The 19,293-nt window shown below is 38.1% G+C and overlaps 1 protein-coding gene across 2 annotated transcripts in view; it reads left to right on the plus strand.

Annotated features, from left to right (window-relative positions):
• Positions 1-19,293, plus strand: part of TBC1D32 (TBC1 domain family member 32) — a 207,492-nt gene that overhangs the window by 149,042 nt on the left and 39,157 nt on the right. For both annotated transcript variants that reach the window (XM_024996951.2, XM_024996952.2), the window contains one exon: positions 10,949-11,032. In XM_024996951.2, coding sequence (XP_024852719.1) covers positions 10,949-11,032 — 84 coding nt within the window. The remainder of the gene's footprint in view (positions 1-10,948; positions 11,033-19,293) is intronic.

Consider the following 19,293-nt stretch of genomic DNA (forward strand, 5'->3'; position numbering starts at 1 on the left):
AAAATAGATCTTAACCTCTCTGCCCAGCAAGGTCTAGTTCGTTACATAAAATTCAGTTACGCTTCACAGCAACTTTATAAGATAGTCTGCATTTTATGGATAAGGAAACAAAGGCCTGGAAATTTTAGGTAATGAGCTCAGTCCACATCTTAGATGAAGAAGTTAACCCAACAATCTGACACTGAAACCACGCTCAGTATCAGTGTACAGTAGTCCACTGCACGTTCTCTTTAACACCTAATGTTTTGCACATGGGAGGCAAACGTTTATTAAATAAACCCAGGTGAGCATAATACTAATGAGATGGAAGATGAAAAATATTTTTAATATCTCCAATCTCATAGCATAGTTTTCTTTTTATAAGCTAAAACTTGGACTAGTTGGGAGGGTAAGCTCAAGGGAGAAACACTAAATAAATACATGCTTTTGTAAGGCAAGCATGCTTATTTATTTGTCTGTGTTCATGCACGTGTACAGACTGACTCTATAATGTGATTCAATTTGGGTTTTAAATATAAGCAATCTACAGTTATCAAGAACCAAAGATTTTTGAATTATCATTACTTATGCTGCAGTTTCTCCCCAAAATCTCTATATAAAACCTTGCAGTACTCAATGAATACCATGTACCTCCATTAATATTTTTCATAATTATGATAATGAGTGAATGAATGTCTTAAATTCTATACTCCGAATCCAAAAGGAGATAGACAAAAGAAATTCAGTTAACAAGAACTTAGTGAGAACCTACTTGTTGACTCCCTGTCCTGCTCCCTGCTATGGGCAGCTACTCTCCTTTTGTTGGTAAAAATAAGGAAGGAGAGAGCAAACTATCAGTAGTCTTTCCAAACTGATTTAAACCCAGGCCATCTAGACAGCTATCAGAAGAGAGATATTCCAGCTTTCTCCAGCTTGGGCTCCTGCTGTTTCCAGAGTTTTCTTTCCAGGTTTTCAGCTTATAAGAATAAATGAGACCATGTGGATGTGCAATTGCATGATATTCCTGCACTTGTAATGAGTCATTGGGAGAAGCAATACATTATAAAACCTAAGACCCATAGGCTGAAGTTAATTTTTTAAAACATAAGTCACATTTTTTCTTTTTCATAACCTTATTTTTGTTCTGTGTGTACCTTCTACCCCACCCCTAGCTATATCAGAGACCTTTTTCCTAACATAGAACTAATTACAACATGTTCCCTGAACTTCTTTAAATTTCATTCATTTTCATGTGTTTATTTCATTCAACTTCAGGAGAGAACATAGGTAGACACTCTATTCCATTAGGCTGAATTTCAAATGTATTCATGGACTGCCTCTTTTTCTTTCTTAAAATATAAATCATTCCACAGTTCTTTTTTCTTCTTCTTCTTGTCAGGAAGGTTCCTGTAGGTCTGATTGACTTCTAGGTTCTGCTGAGTATACTACACCAGCTGCTTGTTGTCTGTTCACTCTAAACATTAGATTCCATCATCAATTGCTTGTTTAATTTTTTTCTACTCTTATATCTTCCTAGAGTAATTTCCCTATAAAAATAAGTTTCTGTTTTTCACCTTATCTTCTAATCCTTATTTCCCACTAGTCTTTTGAGACCTAATAATTATACAGTTAAGTATGTTCCAGGTATATTCTTCCTGTTTTTGTTCTCCAGTGTTGATAATATGGATTCCCAGATGGCGCTAGTGGTAAAGAACCTGCCTGCCATTGTAAGAAACCTAAGAGTCATGAGTTCAATCCCTAGGCTGGGGAGATTGCCTGGAGAAGAGCATGGCAACCCACTCCAGTATTCTTGCCCAGAGAATCCCAGGACAGAGGAGCCTGGCCAGCTGCAGTCCATTGGGTTGCACAGAGTCAAAGATGACTGAAGCACGCACACGCATACAGTGTAGAATTCATTTAATTTGAGTTGGCCACTAAGTAACATATATAACATGTCTTATAGACAATATTGGAAACTGATATGCTTTGTAACTATACTATATTTTTTCTAACTCTATACTTCAAATGCCTAAATTATTACTACTTGGACTTTTAAGAGTTTTTGTTTTAGATGCCTTCTTTGTCCTTTAAATTTTGTTTTATTTGTTTCTGTTTTTCTCTGAAAGAATCCTGGTATAACAGCAATGAGGTCCTCTGGACTCATGTTTCTGGCTCCTAAATATAGTTCAAGGAATTCTGGTTCCTTTTAGTGGGGAGAATAGCACTGGGGGCAGAATTTGAGCAAAAATGTGCCTTAGATTAACACTAACATGTTAATGTTAACTTGTTAACCTGGAATGCCTTAACATTCCAGGTTCCTGTGCAATATTGCTCTTTACAGCATCAGACTTTACTTCTATCACCAGTCATCCACAGCTGGGTGTTGTTGTTGCTCTGACTCTGTCTCTTCATTCTTTCTGGAGTTAGTTCTCCACTGATCTCCAGTAGCATATTGGGCATCTACGGACCTGGGGACACTTTCAGTGTCCTATCTTTTTGCCTTTTCATGCTGTTCATGGGCTTCTCAAGGCAAGAATACTGAAGTGGTTTGCCATTCCCTTCTCCAATGGGGTATGTTTTGTCAAAACGCTCCACCATGACCTGCCCATCTTGGATGGCCCTATATGGCATGTCTCATAGTTTGATTGAGTTAGACAGAGCCGTGGTCCATATCATTAGATTGGTTACTTTTCTGTGATTGTGGTTTTCAGTTTGTTAGCCCTCAGATGGAGAAGGATAAGAGGCTATGGAAGCTTCCTGATGGGAGAGACTGACTGAGAGGGAAGCTGAGAAATCGGTATGCAGGTCAGAAAGCAACAGTTAGAACTGGACATGGAACAATAGACTGGTTCCAAAACAGGAAAGGAGTACGTCAAGGCTGTATATTGTCACTCTGCTTGTTTAACTTACATGCAGAGTACATCATAAGAAACGATGGGCTGGAAGAAGTACAAGCTGGAATCAAGATTGCCAGGAGAAATATCAGTCACCTCAGATATGCAGATGACACCATCCTTATGGCAGAAAGTGAAGAAGAACAAAAGAGCCTCTTGATGAAAGTGAAAGAGAAGAGTGAAAAATCTGGCTTAAAACTCAACATTCAGAAAACTAAGGTCATGGCATCTGGTCCCATCACTTCATGGCAAATAGATGGGGAAACAATGGAAACAGTGACCAACTTTATTTCTGGGGGCTCCAAAATCACTGCAGATGGTGACTGCAGCCATGAAATTAAAAGACGTTTGCTCCTTGGAAGAAAAGCTGTGACCAACCTAGACAGTATATTAAAAAGCAGAGACATTACTTTGCCAACAAAGATCCATCTAAGCAAAGCTATGGTTTTTCCAGTAGTCATGTATGGATGTGAGAGTTGGACTATAAAGAAAGCTGAGTGCTGAAGAATTGACCCTTTTGAACCATGGTGTTGGAGAAGACTCTTGAGAGTCCCTTGGACTGTAAGGAGATCCAACCAGTCCATCCTAAAGGAAATCAGTCCCGAATATTCATTGGAAGGACTGATGCTGAAGCTGAAACTCCAATACTTTGGCCACCTGATGCAAAGAACTGACTCATTGGAAAAGACCCTGATGCTGGGAAAGATTGAAGGCGGGAGGAGAAAGGGACGAAAGAGAAGAGGATGAGATGGTTGGATGGCATCACTCAATGGACATGAATTTGAGTAAACTGTGGGAATTGGTGATAGACAGGGAGGCCTGGCATGCCGCAGTCCATGGGGTCGCAAAGAGTCAGACATGACTGAGCGACTGAACTGAACTGAACTGTGCCTTAGATCTGCCACATAATCACTTATGATAATAAGGTGACACGAAACAAGAGTCCTCTTAAAAAAGGGGCAGAATGTATTTTTGTTGTTTCAAATTTACTTCTGGCTACATTGGCCTTACAAATAGCTGTGAAAAGAAGAGAAGAGAAAAGCAAAGGAGAAAAAGAAAGATATAAGCATCTGAATGCAGAGTTCCAAAGAATAGCACAGAGAGATAAGAAAGCCTTCCTCAGCGATCAATGCAAAGACATAGAGGAAAACAACAGAACGGGAAAGACTAGAGATCACTTCAAGAAAATTAGAGATACCAAGGGAACATTTCATGCAAAGATGGGCTCGATAAAGGACAGAAATGGTATGGACCTAACAGAATAGAAGATATTAAGAAGAGGTGACAATACACAGAAGAACTGTACAAAGAAGATCTTGTACAACCAAGATAATCACGATGGTGTGATCACTCACCTAAAGCCAGACATCCTGGAATGTGAAGTCAAGTGGGCCTTAGAAAGCATCACTATGAACAAAGCTAGTGGAGGTGATGGAATTCCAGTTGAGCTCTTTCAAATCCTGAAAGATGATGCTGTGAAAGTGCTGCACTCAATATGCCAGCAAATTTGGAAAACTCAGCAGTGGCCACAGGACTGGAAAAGGTCAGTTTTCATTTCAATCCCAAAGAAAGGCAATGCCAAAGAAAGCTCAAACTATGCAAAATTGCCCTCATCTCACACGCTAGTACAGAGAAGGCAATGGCAACCCACTCCAGTACTCTTGCCTGGAAAATCCCATGGATGGCGGAGCCTGATAGGCTGCAGTCCACAGGGTCATGAAGAGTCAGACACTTACTGAGCAACTTCACTTTCACTTTTCACTTTCATGCATTGGAGAAGGAAATGGCAACCCATTCCAATGTTCTTGCCTAGAGAATCCCAGGGATGGCGGAGCCTGGTGGGCTGCCGTCAGTGGGGTCACACAGAGTCGGACACGACTGAAGCGACTTAGCAGCAGCATGTGCTAGTAAAGTAATGCTCAAAATTCTCCAAGCCAGGCTTCAGCAATACGTGAACCGTGAACTTCCAGATATTCAAGCTGGTTTTAGAAAAGGCAGAGGAACCAGAGATCAAATTGCCAACATCCGCTGGATCATGGAAAAAGCAAGAGAGTTCCAGAAAAACATCTATTTCTGCTTTATTGACTATGCCAAAGCCTTTGACTGTGTGGATCACAATCAACTGTGGAAAATTCTGCAAGAGATAGGAATACCAGACCGCCTGACCTGCCTTTTTGGAAACCTGCATGCAGGTCAGGAAGCAACAGTTAGAACTGGACATCTAACAACAGACTGGTCCAAATAGGAAAAGGAGTACGTCAAGGCTGTATATTGTCACCCTGCTTATTTAACTTCTATGCATAATACATCATGAGAAACACTGGGCTGGAAGAAGCACAAGCTGGAATCAAGATTGCCGGGAGAAATATCAATCACCTCAGATATGCAGATGACACCACCCTGATTGCAGAAAGTGAAGAGGAACTAAAAAGCCTCTTGATGAAAGTGAAAGAGGAGAGTGAAAAAGTTGGCTTAAAGCTCAACGTTCAGAAAACTAAGATCATAGCATCTGGTCCTATCAGTTCATGGAAAATAGATGGGGAAACAGTGGAAACAGTGTCAGACTTTATTTTTGGGGGCTCCAAAATCACTGCAGATGGTGATTGCAGCCATGAAATTAAAAGACACTTACTTCTTGGAAGGAAAGTTATGACCAACCTAGATGGCATATTCAAAAGCAGAGACATTACTTTGCCAACAAAGGTTCGTCTAGTCAAGGCTATGGTTTTTCCAGTAGTCATGTATGGATGTGAGAGTTGGACTGTGAAAAAATCTGAGCACCAAAGAATTGATGCTTTTGAACTGTGGTGTTGGGGAAGACTCTTGAGAATCCCTTGGACTGCAAGGAGATCCAACCAGTGCATTCTAAAGTAGGTCAGCCCTGGGTGTTCTTTGGAAGGAACGTTGCTAAAGCTGAAACTCCAATACTTTGGCCACCTCATGCGAAGAGTTGACTCATTGGAAAAGACTTTGATTCTTGGAGGGTTTGAGGGCAGGAGGAGAAGGGGACTACAGAGGATGAGACGGCTGGATGGCATCACCAACTCGAAGGACATGAGTCTGAGTGAACTCCGGGAGTTGGTGATGGACAGGGAGGCCTGGCATGCTGCGATTCATGGGGTCACAAAGAGTCGTACACAACTAAGCAACTGATCTGAACTGAAATGATATACTTTTAAAAAATTTTCCTCTGAGCATTTAATCTAGTATTCTCATTTTGTCCTGCCACTTAGATTTTATCTGTATGAGATGCCATGGGAAGTGTTAAAATATGTTCTTCTTCTTGCATTTTTTCTGTGTGTAGTCACTAGCCTGTATGTAGTACAATAACTGAAGGTAACAACCTAGTTCTTCTTGACTTATCTCTTTCTTTCATCTTCTGACTTTCATATATTTGTTTACCATGTCTTATAGAGTTTATTCTTAAATTTTTAAAATCTGTTCTTTCTCATTCATTTCTTCTGTTACTACTTTGATTCTAGTATTAACCTTTTGGCAACTAAATTATTGTCTGAAATATATGATCATTCTAGAAAGATTAGAAATTATAAACAAAATGAAGAGACTGAAATTTGCCTTATAATCTCTGCAGAATAAAATTATCACTAAATTATTCTTAGCCCAAAGAGTTAATACCTAGCACGCTATATTATTTTGTCAGTTCACTGAATACCATATTGTATAGAATTTTCCATGTTAATAAATGTACTTACACAAAGTAATCTTAAAGTTTGCTCATCTATCTCTGGATCTGATTCCTATAACACTTTCCTTTATCCCAGCCAGTTATGATTTCAAATATACATTAAGGAGACACAAATCTTTAATAATTTAGGTTATCTGATAATATCAAAGTGCTAGTAAATCAGCTTAAAAAAATGAGAAACACACAGGTTAAGTAAAGACTGCTCTAAGTAGAAAGAGAGATATTAAGGCACCAAAGAAAACATAAGAGGTTATATGAGACCTGAAAGGAGGATCACTAATGGCCCCTAAAGGGACAAAAGCATCAATTCTTTTTTTTTCCACTCACTTTACACTGTGAGTACCATCATATATCGTTATTGGGCTATCCTTAGTGGTATGCTTCTAGTGGTATCTACCCATCATGTGATTCTGTTACCAACGCTCCTTTTTTTCTTAGACCCTCTTCTTGGCATAATTAATCAAAGGGAAGAGGAATTGAGCACAATTTCTAATCTATCACCTTCTGAATCCTGAACTTCAGCTGTACTGGTATACTCAAAGAATACTCATAATTGCTATGTACCTATGGATTTTAGGGCTCCCTTGTGGCTCAGATGGTAAAATGTCTGCTTGCAATGTGGGAGACCTGGGTTCAATCCCTGGGTTAGGAAGATCCCCTGGAGAAGGAAATGGCAACCCACTCTAGTACTCTTGCCTGGAAAATTCCACGGATGGAGGAGCCTGGTAGGCTACAGTACATGGGGTTGCAAAGAATTAAACACGACTGAGTGACTTCACTTACTTACTTACTTACTTACATGGACTTCAAATTGACCTGTCTTATATCTATTTATGGCTATAAACCAGCTGTACTTGATACATCAGATAATTCTCTAAGATTCAGTATTAATGGTGAATAACATAAGAATAAAGAATGATTTGAAATAAGCTGAGGATTTTTAAAAAATTGTGTGTGGTCATCTAATTTATATGGCAGAACTTATATCTAGTCTGTACGGGGTCTAAATATTCATAATGAAAAAGAAAAGAGATGATATCTACTGTTGAGAGATGGAGTAGATGATCTTTCCCTTTTCTCTCCTACTATGTACATCTGAGATTTGTAGACATGATCTTATGTTTTATATGTGACCCTTGATTGAAAAGACAAACTGACTAGGAACCTTGGGATCCAAGGAACAAAGATGACATTTCTTGGGTTTTGTTTTTGCCTCATATATCCTAGGCTGAGTGATGAAGAATATCAATGGATGCAAGGGAAAAAATGAGGGCTGGGCAATAAGAGCCTGCTCCCTCTAACCAAAGGACCAGGATAATGGCAGTCTACCAAGACAAAACTTGTAGAAAGTGAGCACTTTAATCCAGCCAAACTGTAGAAGTCTTGCAAACAAGACTTGGGCTGCAGCCTGGACTTCTGTTCTCACCTGACAGTGAGACACCCTGCCTCTCCCTGATAGGGTGGTGTCAGGGAGGCCTAAGTAGGGAGTCAGGACTTTCACCATCAGCCAGTGGTAAGGAGGCCACAAACTCTACTTTCCCTCCATTCATGTGTCTGTTCCACACGTGAAAGGTGTGGTATATTCTGAATAAGCAAGTGTTCAAGGAGCAAACATCTGGTGCTTGTATGCAGGATAACGATCAGGAAAAAACTGAGCACATAGTGTGAGTTCCTTGTGATCTGAGGATGTGCCAGCAGTGATAAAAGGTTAAAGAATTAAAGAGTGAATCCTGGAGAAACCATGCATATTTACAAACACTGAATTTTTTGGAACCGGCTGCTGTTGTGATGGCAATGCCAAGGGAAAAAACACTTATCCCTGAACAATCTGCCTTTGGTTTTTCCTCAGCAGTAAAACCCAGGTCCTCTTTTATCATATAAATATCATAAACTTTGGTTTTATAGTCTACTGATGTCATAGTCCAACCCTAGGGACTGAGTATAATTAAAAGGAGACGGTTTCTAATTTAAAATCCTTTATAGAGATTCTAAGTCTGCCATTCAAAATAAAAATCCACCTAAAACAATATTCAACAGTTTACTTTCTAGATAGCAATATCCTGGAGTTAATTTACTCTTAAAGTTAAGAAATGTTTTATGTGAATTAATTTCCTGGAGTCGCAGATAATGGAATTTTTAGTGAACTGACAGTGAGTTGTACTGAGATAGCCATGTTAGTAATTATGCAGTTTTGTTGTCATTGTTGTTAGAGAGATGGTACCAATAAATTGTAACTGTGGGTTCAACTACCACATGTGAATTAGTTTTTAACATTGTTCCATGACTGTAGTTTATCTCTCAAAATATTTGGAAGTACATAGTGCTGTTTGGGTTGCTGGGCAAAGCAAATATATTGGAATCCATAGAAATCATGAACTTTCTCTGGTTGATTCAGTGATGTCACCTTTATATAGGATGCATAAATTACTTTATAAGCCTCTAATATATTATGATCTAATAGCATAATTTCATATTTCAGGATCACTACTTGCTGGAAAGTAGTATGCGTTGTAAAGTCTGAAGTTAGTCTGGTGACTCAAGTTTCGAATATTTTAGTGTTTTAGCACCTTCACAGATGTGTGTTTTGTCTTCTGACATGTTTCTAACTGTCTGTCTAATGGCTGAACCTGATCCTGTTCATTGCTTTCCTCATGCTAGCAGTCACACACTTCTTTTCTTCACCTGATTTCTGAAAAATTATAATCTCAAGAGACAGCATTTTGTAACTTGTGAACAAACATAGAAGTTGAAAGGTTTCACTGAAGGGCTATTATTTACTTAGAGATTCATAGAAAAGAAACCACTTGAAAGATTTCTCCAAAAGTGGGAGTATTTGTGCTTATGTGTGTGAAGATAGAACCAATCTATAAATAATCTACAATCACTTTTCACTTTCATGCATTGGAGAAGGAAATGGCAACCCACTCCAGTGTTCTTGCCTAGAGAATCCCAGGGACGGCGGAGCCTAGTGGGCTGCCGTCTATGGGGTCGCACAGAGTTGGACACGACTGAAGCGACTTAGCAGCAGCAGCAGTGTTCTTTCTGATCCTTAACTATTGCATTTCTTATGTTTAAATATTTAAATATTTCAACTTGAAATCAATATGAATAGAGTTCCACAAATAAAAAAAATTTGTTTTTATCTAGAGATGTTGCTTAAGCTGTATCATGAGATGTAGCTTGTTAGACCTGTAGTTGTTGGAAAGCATATGTTATCCCTCTTTGACTTTACATTTCTGGCATGTTGAAGACTAACTTTTCCTCAGTGCTCTTGGATGTGAAAAAGGGTGCATTCAGTTAATATGTGTCACAGTCAATATCCTGAATATAATAACCAGGGCACAAATTTCAAAAGTGACTAAAACTTACTTGCCTTAATTACAAGCATATCAGTTACTCTTCAGATACATTTATTTCCAGCAAAAATAATTCTAAATTGCATAGTGATTATAATTCACTTGGTTGTATCCACTTTGGTGGTAATATATGCAAATATTTCTGTACTGTTACATTGACAGGCATCTTTTTTTCAACTTTTCTTTGAATTAATAAACTTTTAGAGCAGTTTTAGATTCACAGCAAAATCAAGCAGGAAATACAGAAAGTTCTCACATATTCTCTCCTTGAAACCTCCCCAACTAACAACATCTCATACCAGAGTGGTATGCTTGTTACAACTGATGAGACTACATTGACATGTCATTATCATCAAGAGTCCATAGTTTACATTAGGGTTCACTCTTGATGTTTCACATTCTATGAATTTTGACAAATGTCATAATGATGACATGTATCCACCAATGTAGTGCCTTACAAAAGAGTTTCACTGCCCTAGAAATTCTCTGCTCTGCCTATTCATCCCTCCCTCTTTCCAACCCCTGCCTGTCTTACCTTTGATCTGTTTACCCTGAACAGATAACATCTGTTGTCAAGTATATAAAACATATAAAATGTGCTTTTGAAAGGGATGTGAGCTATGCATTGATTCTGGTCTTGAAGTTCATGTGATGTTTTTTCTGCATGTGTGAATAATGATGGTAAGATATTATAGCCTAATTTGTGATAATTTTTTTTCTGAATTGAAATCATTTAGAAAATTCTGAAGTAATCCTTAGAGGATCTAAGGATAACAGATGGTTCTTTTCCAGTTTCACATTGAATAGGTTTGCAGTGAAGCTATTTAAAATTTAATTTACATTGGAAAGATTGTTGTGAATATTAAAACGATATGTTTTGAATTGGCCCCCCTCAAGAGCATAACTATGAAGAAGTTCTAATGACTTTTACCTACTGGTCTGTGATTTAGAGATACAGTATCATGTATGATTCTTGACCTTTAATATCCTAATTATTCTCTTGTTTATTACAGCTTTAGTAGAATTACTTGAAAAATTTGTACTTCATCTTTCTGAAAGCCCATCTGAATGCTACTTCCCTTCAGTGGAATATACAGGTACAATTTAAACATTTTGAATTTTGGAAAGTGCTTGGTATGCAAATAGATAATGTTTCATCAGTTCAGTTCAGTTCAGTTCAGTCGCTCAGTCCTGTCCAACTCTTTGTGACCCCATGAATCGCAGCATGCCAGGCCTCCCTGTCCATCACCAACTCCCGGAGTTCACTCAAACTCACATCCATCGAGTCGGTGATGCCATCCAGCCATCTCATCCTCTGTCGTCCCCTTCTCCTCCTGCCCCCAATCCCTCCCAGCATCAGAGTCTTTTCCAATGAGTCAGCTCATAGAAAAGTGTAATTAGATGCAAATATACACAAGGTTTTCCATCCTTAAAATCTCTCACTTTGTGTTATATACATTCCAGATATCTTCTGGTCTCTTCTGTGCAAATGTCTGGGTTTCCTTGTTACTTTCTAGCTTTTTTGTTGTTGTTGTTGTTAACTCTTTTTTTTTTTTTCTGCCTACCCATTGAAATTTATTTTTCCTTATGGTGGTATCTTCCATTCTTCAGTTTTATCCACTATCTCGTAGTGATCTCATCTGTTTGTACTGTTTTATTTTGCATACATTGATGACTTCTAAGTTTATCTCTTCTACTCAAATATCTATAAGCTTCATTCTCATATTTCCAGATGCTTGATAGGTAAACATCACCTGAATGTGCTAAAGAACCCTCAGGCTCAAAATGTCCAACAAGAGCGTTACTTTATCATACCTCATTGAGAGACTTCCTCCATCTATACTATTTTGGTGGGCAGTGCAATCATCTGTCCATCTAAACCAGGTTCCCGCCTAGTCAGCAAACCATATTCTGTGTTCCTAATATATTTCAAACTTAAGCCCTTACTTCCGTCCCTCCTCCTCTTTATGTTAGTTTAAGCCACCGTTACTTTTTGCCTAGGTTATTGCAACAGGTTATTGTCTAGGTTATTGTCTTTACCTCATTTTTCTAATTGGAGTCTCATTTTTTTTCCAGAAGTATTCTTTATGTTGCTTTCAGAGTGACGTATGAAGTGTAAATCTGACCTGTTCATTCCTCTACCTTTTAGAAGTTTACCATTGACTACTGCGTACAGTTTAAGATTCTTATCATGACGCCCAAGGCCTTAGGTTACTCTTCTTTCTTCTCTAGCATCATCCCCTTTTCTCCATGCCTCATTTGTTTTTCAGAAACACTAAACTATTAGCAGCATTGCCAGCCTCACCTTCTCTTCTCCAGATACACATTCATTTATTCAGCAAATTGATATTTTCCTCTACAATATAATAAAATTGCTCAAAGCACTTGGGCACATCAGTGAACAAAAGAGAGAAAAAAGTCTTCCCTTGATAGAGTTTACCTTTCTGTTGGAAGATAGACAGTAGATAAGTAAAACATCCAGTATGTCAAGTGGTATGGTGGTAAGTGAGAAATACACAGCAGGGAAGGGAGGTTCAATGTTAAATAGTGTTTGGACCAGCAGAAGTTGGCAGCAAGATATATGAATGTTTTCAGGGGAAGAAAATTCCAGCAACTGACTAGGAAGGAGACTGGTATAGCTCAAAAAGAGTAAGGGGGAGAATTTTTGGTGTTGAAGTTAGAGAGGATGATATGTGGATGGGGGGCAGATGGGGGCACACTGCATACCTTGTGGGATCTTAGTCCTGACCAGGCACTGAATCTGTGCCTTCAGCAATGAAAGCACAGTCCTGACCACTGGACTTCTGGGGAAATCCCTGATAGAGGGATTTTAAAGTTATTGCAGAATCTTGAACATAGGAGTGACATCCTCAGATTTACATTTTTAAAATATTACTGTGGCTGCTGTATTGGGAAAAGACTGAAGAACAAGGAAGATGAGTTAGGAGGCTATTGAAAAGATAATGATGAAAATTGGCAATGGCTTGGATGAGGATGTCAGTGGAGCTGGTCAAAAGTACTTGGATTCTAGCTCAGACAGTAAAGCACACACCTGCAATGCAGGAGACCCAGGTTCAATCCCTGAATCAGGAAGATCCCTTGGAGAAGGAAATGGCAACCCACTCCAGTATTCTTGCCTGGAGAATCCCGTGGACAGAGGAGCCTAGTGGGCTACAGTCCATGGGGTCGCAAAAAGTCAGACACGACTGAGTGACTAACACATACACACACACACACACACACATATTCTAGGTATATTTTAAAAATAGGACCAACAGAATAGGCTAACAGACTGAAGATGGAGTGAGAAAGAGGGGAGTCAAAGACCTAAGTTATTGATCTGAGCCACTGGAAGGGTGGATTATCAAACACAGATAGAGAAGAATGCGTGAAGAATAAGGTTCAGAGAGGAGATTAGGAGTTTGCTTTTATGTTATATTTTGAATACTTGTTACACATTTAAGTAGACATACTCTGTACATGTTGGCTGTTTGAATCTGGAATTTAAGGGGAAGGTATGGGTTGAAAATACCAATTACTAAATCTTCAGCTTACTGTATAAAGCTAATACACATCTCTTTGTCCTGTTTTTCTCATATTCTGACTTAATGTCTAATCCTTCATGTGGCAGCACACTCCTGTAGGGTAGTTTCTGTGTCTTACTGGTCTTGTCCTCTGCACCTAGAGTAACAGTGTCAGTAATTGTTTGACAAATAAAGGAAAGAATGGAATGAAGGATAAGAGCTTTATATACTGTGTCAATGCATTTGATTTACTCTGTTGCTTATTAAAAATGAAAACGTTTAAGATTTCAGACCAGAAGCTTTACTTGATTCATCTGTAGTTTAGAATGATTAATTTAGTAACTATGTAAAGGATGAGGTAGAGAGAAGAACTGAAATTTCCCAAAGGTGAATATCCAGTAAGTGAAGACACTGTGAAGAAAGCAGAGAGATAGCCTAGATTCACAGTAATAGATCATCAGGGGATATTGCGCCTCTTCCTCATAAGAGTAACATGACTTTTCTGTTTGCTGAAGAAACCATCCTTCAAATATGCATTTATTCAAGTTAGACATAATGTTTCAAATCTCCATAGAAAGAAAGAAAATTTTAAAGATATATTCTCAGTCTGGGTTACTTATTTTTTTTTAATTGTGTTATTCATCACTGCCCAAACACACCCTGTGCATTCGTATCATTGAACCTGTTGTGCTCCTAGTGTTCATTCTGGATAAACTTCTTTCTTCCTCATGACATCCATGTGGTAATGGCCAACTACTGTAAAGTCACAGCTAGAATGTCACCTTCCCTCTTACTCTCAATCATAAGTCCCTCCTCTGTGCTCCTATTGCATTCATCTTAAACTACCAATTTGATATTTATCACATTGTGCTTCCCTGGTGGCTCAGTTGGTAAAGAAGCCACCTGCAATGCAGGAGACCCGGATTTGCTCCCTGAGTTGGAGAGATCCCCTGGAGAAGGGAATGGCAACCCACTCCAGTATTCTCGCCTGGAGAATCCCATGGACAGAGGAGCCTGGTGGGCTACAGTCCATGGAGTAGCAAAAAGTCGGACACGACTAAACAACTGAACACATATGGCTAATTTAAATTATTTCATTAGTCTCAAATGCCTCTTTCTCTTTAATATAGCTTTTGAGATATTTTGTTAGATTAATTATTCATACCATTAAATAACATCAATGTTCACACAGTACATCTGTATAACAATTCTAAATCTGTTGGGATTTACAAGTACACATATATGTAATTAAATCATAGTGACATCTAATGCAGATTTGGGAAAGGGATAAAAGTGATCATAAGAAAATGAAAGCAAAGAAATGAGAGGAAAACACAAGGTAGAATAAAACAGAAATTAAGGTAGATGAAGAGAATTGATAACTTGAGTTCTGCTTGTGAGTAGAATAATGCACTGAGGCATCTGATGTGCATTATATTGTTCAACCCTGTAACTACCCTTGAACAACATGATTTTGAACTGTGGAGGTTCAGCATGCAGATTTTTTTTCCCCAATAAATACCTACTACAGTACCACCAAATCCATGGTTTGCTGAATCCATGGATGTAGAGCTGAGGATATGGAAGGCCAGTTGTAAAGTTATACTTGAATTTTTTACCTGCTGCATGGGGTTGGCTCCCTAACCCTTGCATTGTTCAAGGGTCAGCTGTACTCTCTGAGAGCAGGTGTATAATCATCACATTTAAAAATCGGGAAACTGAGATTCAGAGGGAAGAAATTAGGGCTAATGAAGAAAATTTTGAAGAAAAGTATCTGTGAAGAAATTATAACTTTATGAACAAACCTGAAAAAGTATGTGAAAAAACATACAGAGATTAATGATCAAGTTTGTAAGAGAGGAAATAAGTAAGAAGTGGTAATCATGGAAATTTGAATGCCAGAGGGGCTATCTTCAGTAATATAATCTTCAAATTCTACAGCTCTCTTTGGTACATTGTTCTGTTGGGTTATATGTTCTGTAGATAATCTAAAATTAACATTATGTCGTGTGTGTTATCTAAATATTCAACAAGGCTGATTGCTCAGTGTGTGTGCATTTACTACCCTGTGTTACATTTCTGAATTATGATGAGGAGATCTCAGATGTTGGCTTTACTGAATGTATTATCTAGGCCGTTGTTGTTTAGTCACTAAGTTATGTCCAACTCTCTGTGACCCCATGGACTGTAGCCCACCAGGCTCCTCTGTCCATGAGATTTCCCAGGCAAGAATACTGGAGTGAGTTGCCATTTCCTGCTCCAGGGGATCTTCCTGACCCAGGGATGGAACCTGTGTCTCCTGCATTGCAGGCAGATTCTTTACCACTGAGCTACTGGGGAAGCCTATCATCTAGGCAGATAAACCCTGAATGTGAATTTAAATTCTTAAAAGGCTCCAGGTAAACAACTATCCAATAGTGTTTTAGAGAATGAATGAAAATAAAGTGGCTTCCTGTTGATTGATTACTGTTTATTATTATGATATGGGCTAAGTTTGTTGCTAGTATTGTTTTCTTCTCATGGCTTTAGATATCCTCGTCCTTTATCATTAATTTTTTGGCTAGTGAAACAATGGTTTGCAATTACAAAATTTTATTCTATTTACTTTAAGTAAACAAAAACCATGTTTTGATATAAAAGATGTTTCAAAGCAGACGCTGGATAGATCTATTTAGTGTTTTTTCATGTTTCTTGAAATGAGAAATTGATTGGCTTTTTAAAAATGACAGCTTGCTAAACCCTAAGGTAGCTGAAATTAGAATAACACAGTCATCCATCTGTTGTTAGCTCCCTCAGGATTTCAATCCATTATAAAATTTGCAAATCTGGAAAAACCAGATTAGTTTGGCTGTTTATCCCCTTAAAGAAAGAGGAGAGAACAAACAGATAAAGTTCTGCACACTCGCAGTTTGTTACTCCACGCAGGTGCCTCTCCGAGTCCTAACAGACGTTAACTGTTTGTCAGCTCATTTTCTAGAACGTGTTGGAGATTTTTCCTCTATAATTGCTTCTTTAAAATGATAAATTAAGTAATCCTTTCAGGGTGGTAAATATTTCAATTTTATCCTTTTTCTCTTTATGTTAAACAAAATTTTGGAAAAATATCAGGGAACTTTGCATTGTTTCACCTTTCCATTATTAAAATATTTTTACATTTATTATATACAGTTAAATGTCCATTATACTTTCTTTTGATATTCAGCAAATATGCTCTTTTCTGTCTTACTTTTATGGAGGATATTTGTGAGTATGCTAGATAGTCGCAAGGAGGTATATAATATGAATGACCCTGTCCACAAGGAGGGGGGAAATAGAGCATGTATCTAAAATGATGAATTAAATTAATTTGCAGCACATGGTAAATAGAAAGTAAAGAAATGGAAAACTGACATTTCTCAGCTGGCTACTTTGTTTCAGGCAATGTGCTAGAACGGTTAAGTTAGCTTTTTGAATTGAGATATTTTCAAATGAGGGATTGTGTGGTAATGCCATAGGTATTCAGTGGAGAGTGATCAGTGTTGACTAATATCATAGTGGAAGATTAAAGGAAAAAACAATGATAGAACTGCCTCCTGGGCTATGACAGCTGAAAGAAATAGGAAAGGGGAAGAATCTTGCAGGCAAGGGCAATTGTGTAATCAATGGCATGGAAAAAAATAATACTTTTTTCCAAATAATGCTGACTATATAAGTCGGGCTTTCCTGGTAGCTCAGTAGTAAAGAATCCGCCTGCAGTGCAGGAGCCACAGGAGACACGGGTTCAGTCCCTGGATGGGGAAGATCCCCTGGACAAGGGCATGGCAATCCACTCCAGTATCTCGCCTGGAGAATCACCATGGACAGGGCCTGGTCATCTACAGTCCATGGGGTTGCAAGAGTCGGACATGACTGAAGTGATCACACATAAGTTAGGAGACTTAGATACTTACACTAGCTTACTGGTCATAAGGAATTAAATTTTATGGCAGTAAAAACTGAATAAAATGGATAGATAGCAACCCCATATTTAAAAAGAAGGTACAGAACCTTCAGGCTTATTTTGGGTAAGGAAGAAGGCAGGAGGAAATGGACTGGTTGGTTTCTTTAGAAGTAAAAGTTTTCTGGCTCTGCTACTGATATAACAGGACTTTCAGGAGAGTCAGTAAACAGTCACACTGTAACAGCTCTTCTAATACTGTATTTGTCATCCAGTGGAGATATGCTTTACTCTGCTGAAAATTCATTTGCTGCTGTTGCTGCTAAGTCGCTTCAGTCATGTCCAACTCTGTGTGACCCCATAGACGGGAGCCCACCAGGCTCCTCTGTCCTTGGGATTCTCCAGGCAAGAATACTGGAGTGGGTTGCCATTTCCTTCTCCAGCGCATGCATGCATGTTAAGTTGCTTCTCTTGTATCCAACTCTGTGCGACCCTATGGACAGCAGCCCATCAGGCTCCTATGTCCACGGGATTCTCTAGGCAAGAATATTGCAGTGGGTTGCCATTTCCTTCTCCAGAAAATTTGTTTAGTTTCTCACTATTAGCCAAGTGCCAGTAAAATAGATTTAATTTCTTCTACTCCTGCTCTGTGCTAGCTTTCTATATTAAAAGTAGAACAGTACGTATTACCACAGTGAGTAATTTCAGTCAACATTAAGTTAATTTTTTCAACTCATTTTGTTCTGAGATTATTATATTTATAATTAAAATGATTGGTTATTGTAAATAGTTAATGCTGAGAATGAATTAGGCATTGATGAGTAAGTAGGGCAAATCTGATGCTATAGGTGTCATTGGTTGATTGACCTTTATTCAATAACTTTGTTATGCTTCGCAGTGACTCTGGGAATGGGAGTTATATTATCCTTTTGTTTCTTGATTTCAATATACAGAAAAAAATATGTTAAATTCTATTTGCATCTCCACCTTGCGTCTTGTTTGATATGTAAAGCACAGTTTTTGTTGTACATTGGATGTTTGTTTATTCATTCAACTCCTCATTCATCCTCTTGGTGTTTATTAAGCAGCATATCACTTATTGCTATGTATCGCACACTTTTATCCACATTTCAGTAAAGCACTGGTTGCCAGCAGTGTTTCAGGGTCCCCTGAATACATGTATTTTATCATTGAATTTCAGTTAATCATTTTGCTCCATTTTATTTCTGAAGATTTTAATTCCTGCTTCATAAATCGTATTTAGTCCAAGTTAAGTGTAACAAAAGATTATTTCACTCAACTTTTGTGGCCCAAGATCCATTTCTGCTTGTCAGGTTGTCATACTGTATGTCAAATACAAATTAAAATTGAAGCTTCTTTTTAGATATATACCCATAAACCATTTTCTGACTGACATCCTACTAAAGGAAACATTCAGTGGAATTTTATTCACTCTGAAGTCACCTAAATCTTTATCATCCTAGTAATTTTTTGAGTGGATATGTGATTTTTGTTTTGGTATACTTAATAACTCATATATTCTCCTTTAAAAATCTTTTTGGAGATTTAACCAGTACCTTCCTTAAAATAAAATTTGTGTAGCAACCTATGACTGTCCAATTGAAACTATCTCTAAAGTTCTGTTTTACTTCTTTAAGTGTGTATTTCAACTCAGTGCATAGAAGTAAGCTGTAGAGGTCCATCTACCAGCACCATGATGGTTATAAGTAGCAAGGGATTCTTAGCTATATAAACTGTAGCTTAATTGCTATCATTATGAAATTTAGCAATATTGCTAAGACTGTATTGTGATCAAAATAAGTATAAGTCAGATGTAGCTTATCAAGAAATTGGCACTTATTTTTAAAAATTGTTATTTTTGTCCAAGGGACTCTCAAGAGTCTTCTCCAACGCCACA

The sequence above is a fragment of the Bos taurus genome, chromosome 9 (assembly GCF_002263795.3).
Source record: "Bos taurus isolate L1 Dominette 01449 registration number 42190680 breed Hereford chromosome 9, ARS-UCD2.0, whole genome shotgun sequence".
Classification (NCBI taxonomy): domain Eukaryota; kingdom Metazoa; phylum Chordata; class Mammalia; order Artiodactyla; family Bovidae; genus Bos; species Bos taurus.